At 35.1% G+C, this 4,013-nt stretch overlaps 1 protein-coding gene across 1 annotated transcript; it reads left to right on the top strand.

The window, feature by feature from the left end:
• Window positions 1-1,174: 1,174 nt before the first annotated feature.
• On the top strand, window positions 1,175-2,912 carry LOC102591025 (polygalacturonase-like). The gene is made up of 4 exons (XM_006353074.2): window positions 1,175-1,665; window positions 1,999-2,288; window positions 2,378-2,606; window positions 2,694-2,912. Exons 1-4 carry the CDS (start codon window positions 1,213-1,215, stop codon window positions 2,910-2,912), a joined length of 1,191 nt encoding a protein of 396 aa, XP_006353136.1. The 5' UTR covers window positions 1,175-1,212.
• The last annotated feature ends 1,101 nt before the right edge of the window (window positions 2,913-4,013 follow it).

Genomic DNA, 4,013 nt, shown 5'->3' with positions numbered 1-4,013 from the left:
TATATTTAAATAAGACCCGTTATCACGTTAATACGCTATACGCGTCGACTTTAAGTGAGATGATTACGTATCACTAAATTGCACCATGTGGAGATTCTGACCAAGGATTAATTCTATATATATTCATAATATAACGGAATGTTTCTATTTATTATTATTATTAATTCTGTACGTCAATGGTGCCTTTTTATATTAATTTATAATGCCTCTTATTCGATAAGTTTTATTTTATATTTGAAGTCAAAGGTTCATATGCTCTCATGATTAGACCAATTATGAATGAACATGAAAGAACATGTATGTACTAATTATTGTACCGTATCATACGGAAGACCAATTATTATTTCACAATGTTGTATGCATTTGATCCTTAAGTAGCGTCTTGAAAATTATCATGAAAAAAAGAAGTATAATTAGAAAACATGAAATTAGTGACAAAATTTATTAGTAATTCTCAGCATATCTATCGTTAAATAGCCTTTAGTTAGCTAAGAATTGATTTTTCTTATAAGGTCCTAAATAATATTAGCATGAAATTCTTATTGTTTAGCTATGAAATTTTGTCTGTTATTGATTTCTTAATTATTAGCAGTGAACGAAAAAGATTCCTCTAGAAGAGCAATCCAAAATCAGCTCATATCGCTTTTCTTAGTGATTTCTTAATAAGTCATCTAGTGAAATAGGGAGCCACTTATTTATCGTCAAATGAAACTTGTAAATACGGGCCAAATAATCTTCTTTTCTAAAAAAATAAAAATAAATAAAAAATAGAGAAAATGATAAGCTACACACACTTTGAAAATAAAAACTCAGATAACTTCAACATGTATATATATTCACATTACCTATTAACCGGGGCGCGGATCTAAGAGGTCGAAAGGATGTTCATCCGAACTTACTGAATCCACCCAATAAATGACTAGAGGGTGACTCAGTGGTATACGGGATTCAAAACTTACGTTGAGATTCCAAGCTCAAATACTAAGCACTACAATAAAATAAAAAAAAACCGAATCTCCTTGAAAATCCTAGATCACTATTAACAAAACAAAGTCGACTTACAAAGGGAATTTTTCAAAGTAAACCAAATGCATGAACTCCAAAACCCTATAAATATTATGTACTATACCCTTATAAAACATCTGCTAATTAATTCTCCATTACTCAAAGATAATTCATATTCTTTTCTCTAATTAAACCTTCAGAAAAATAATGCTAATCACCAAGAAACATGTGTCTCTTCTTCTTCTTCTTCTAGTTATCATGTTTTTCTTCCATTTATCATCGGGGACGAAGATTACATACAATGTGCAGAGTTACGGAGCCAAACCTGATGGAAAAACGGATTCAACGAAAGCATTTCTGAATGCATGGGCTGCAGCTTGTGCTTCCACAAAGTCCGTCATGATATATGTACCACAAGGAAGGTATTTACTAGCAAGTGCTGCATTTTGGGGACAAAATTGCAAGAATAAAGATACTACAATAAAGATTGATGGTACCTTAGTAGCTCCCTCTGATTATACAGTTATAGGTAATACTGGAAATTGGCTAAAGTTTGAGAGAGTTAATGGACTTACAATTTCTGGTGGAACTTTTGATGGTCAAGGTGCTGCTCTTTGGACTTGTAAAACCTCTGGCAAAAGTTGTCCTAATGGTGCAACGGTATGTTCCATATCTTATTCTAATGTGTGATATGCAGACAGAGTCGGAGCTAGGTGGAGGTTCGTGGGTTCGGACGACTCACTAGCTTTTTCGTAGACTGTATTCATATATATATATATATTTATAACCTGTGAACGCCTAATAAAAAGTTGATCAACAACTCAGTGGTAAGAAAGGTAGTGAAAATACTTTTCACACTAGTGTTTGTGGGTTCGAAGCCTACTATCAATCAAAATTTCTCTTTTCTTTTTTTAAAAGAAGCATGTTTTGCAATATTTTTCTCTTAGAACCCCCAAACTCCTAACGCTGGCTCCGCCTCTCTGAATATTGCAGACACTTGCGTTTTACAATTCAAACAGCATAGTGATAAGTGGATTGACTTCATTAAACAGCCAGATGTTTCATATGGTTATTGATGGATGCCAAAATGCTAAGCTGCAGAACATGAAAATTTCAGCCTCAGCTAACAGCCCAAACACAGATGGGATTCATATAGCAGCTTCTACTGGTGTCACCATTTTGAAAACAGTAATTGGTACCGGCGATGATTGTATATCAATAGGCCCTGGAACCTCCAACTTGTGGATTGAAAATGTCTCTTGTGGCCCTGGTCATGGCATAAGGTAAATTGACAAAAAGCTCATGGATGCATATTAGTATTCGCTTACACTGTCAGCATATAGAAGTACTCAACTCTTGTTTATTTTCTCAGCATTGGAAGTCTGGGGTGGAGTATGCAAGAAGCAGGGGTTCAAAATGTTACAGTGAAGACGACTACGTTTAGAGGTACTCAAAATGGATTGAGAATAAAGACATGGGCAAGGCCTAGTAATGGATTTGTGAAGGGTGTTCTGTTTCAACATTCCGTGATGGTGAACGCCAGATATCCCATCTTAATTGATCAAGAATATTGCCCTGATCAGAAGAATTGCCCTGGCCAGGTACAATTGCGCGCTTCAGTTGGAAATTTAATATGCATATATATACATAAGGCAGTTATAACTCATATTCGTTTTTTCAATTAACAGGTATCAGGTGTTAAGATAAGCGATGTAACATATCAAGACATTCATGGAACATCGACATCTCAAGTTGCACTTAAACTTGCTTGTAGTAAGGCTAATCCCTGCCAAGGGATTAGACTGGAAGATGTAAATCTAACCTTTAAAAATCAACAAGCACAAGCGTTATGCTCCAATGCTGCTGGAACTTCCTATGGTGTAAATAAACCAGAAAGTTGTTTGTAATTTAACTAGATTTCGTATATATTCATTGTGTCTACACTGATTGCGATAGAAATTTTGGTAATTTTGTTATGGTTGACCTAGTATATATTCAGAGGTCATTCTAATCTTAGGAGTGTTAGTTTGTGTGAATTGGCTTTTGGTATTATTTTAATGAAATGTGGCATTAGCTAGGTTGCATTGGCTTCTCTATATGTATGACTCCAGGAAACATTGCATTGTTCCATGAAAGTGAAAATATCATCAAAGATGATCCTGATGTGCCAAGTCATCTCCAAAATCCTCTCTATCGTATTGGTACCTGTTTCAACTTAGGGCACCTGGCTTTCACTAGTTACAATGTATTTGATACTGATATGCTAAATATACACCCTAAGATGATGTAAATTGGTTGTCGCGCTCCGATCCTACACCCTGAACGTGGCCGACACTCGATGTCATTGCTGGTCCGAGCTGCCCATAACATGGCATTAGACATGAGGATACATCTAAACATGAGTGGAGGAATACATTTAAAAGTATTTGAAGAGATAAATTTCATAAGAAAACATATTTCATAATGTAAGTCATAGAAATTTAAAATCATTGTCAAAGGATACAAAGGTCCAAACGTAACGCAACTATTGGTTTATCTATGAAGCCTCTAAACATAATTGAATTGTGTAAGTGAGACAAGGCTCAGGTATACCTTAAAAGAAAACATATATTCCTAAAATATGTAGACTAGGCCCCAGAAACATAGAGGCTCACTAATAGCAAGATATGGAGCCTAGCGAGTGACCTGATCACGTGTCTGCGTACATGAGTCTACATCAATAAAAAGATGCAGCGCCATTGACAAAAGGGATGTAAGTACATATGAAATAGTATTTTATGTAAAATGGCAGAATGAAACATAATGTACATATTAAATCAATGGAAGCAACTAATGTAGTCATAATGATAACATATGAAGGTTAAGAGATGAGGTCATTCAGACTGCCTTAAGTATACCTCATTCATCATATTTTAGTTCATTATGAGAGTCTAATACTGTATCCAAAACCACCATGTGAGTGCATGGAGTCTAATCTCGGCCCGATTAGTTAAGCCATCTCATACCTT

The sequence above is a fragment of the Solanum tuberosum genome, unplaced genomic scaffold, assembly GCF_000226075.1.
Source record: "Solanum tuberosum cultivar DM 1-3 516 R44 unplaced genomic scaffold, SolTub_3.0 scf00151, whole genome shotgun sequence".
NCBI classification, from domain to species: domain Eukaryota; kingdom Viridiplantae; phylum Streptophyta; class Magnoliopsida; order Solanales; family Solanaceae; genus Solanum; species Solanum tuberosum.
This window is presented reverse-complemented; position numbering and strand designations above follow the sequence as displayed.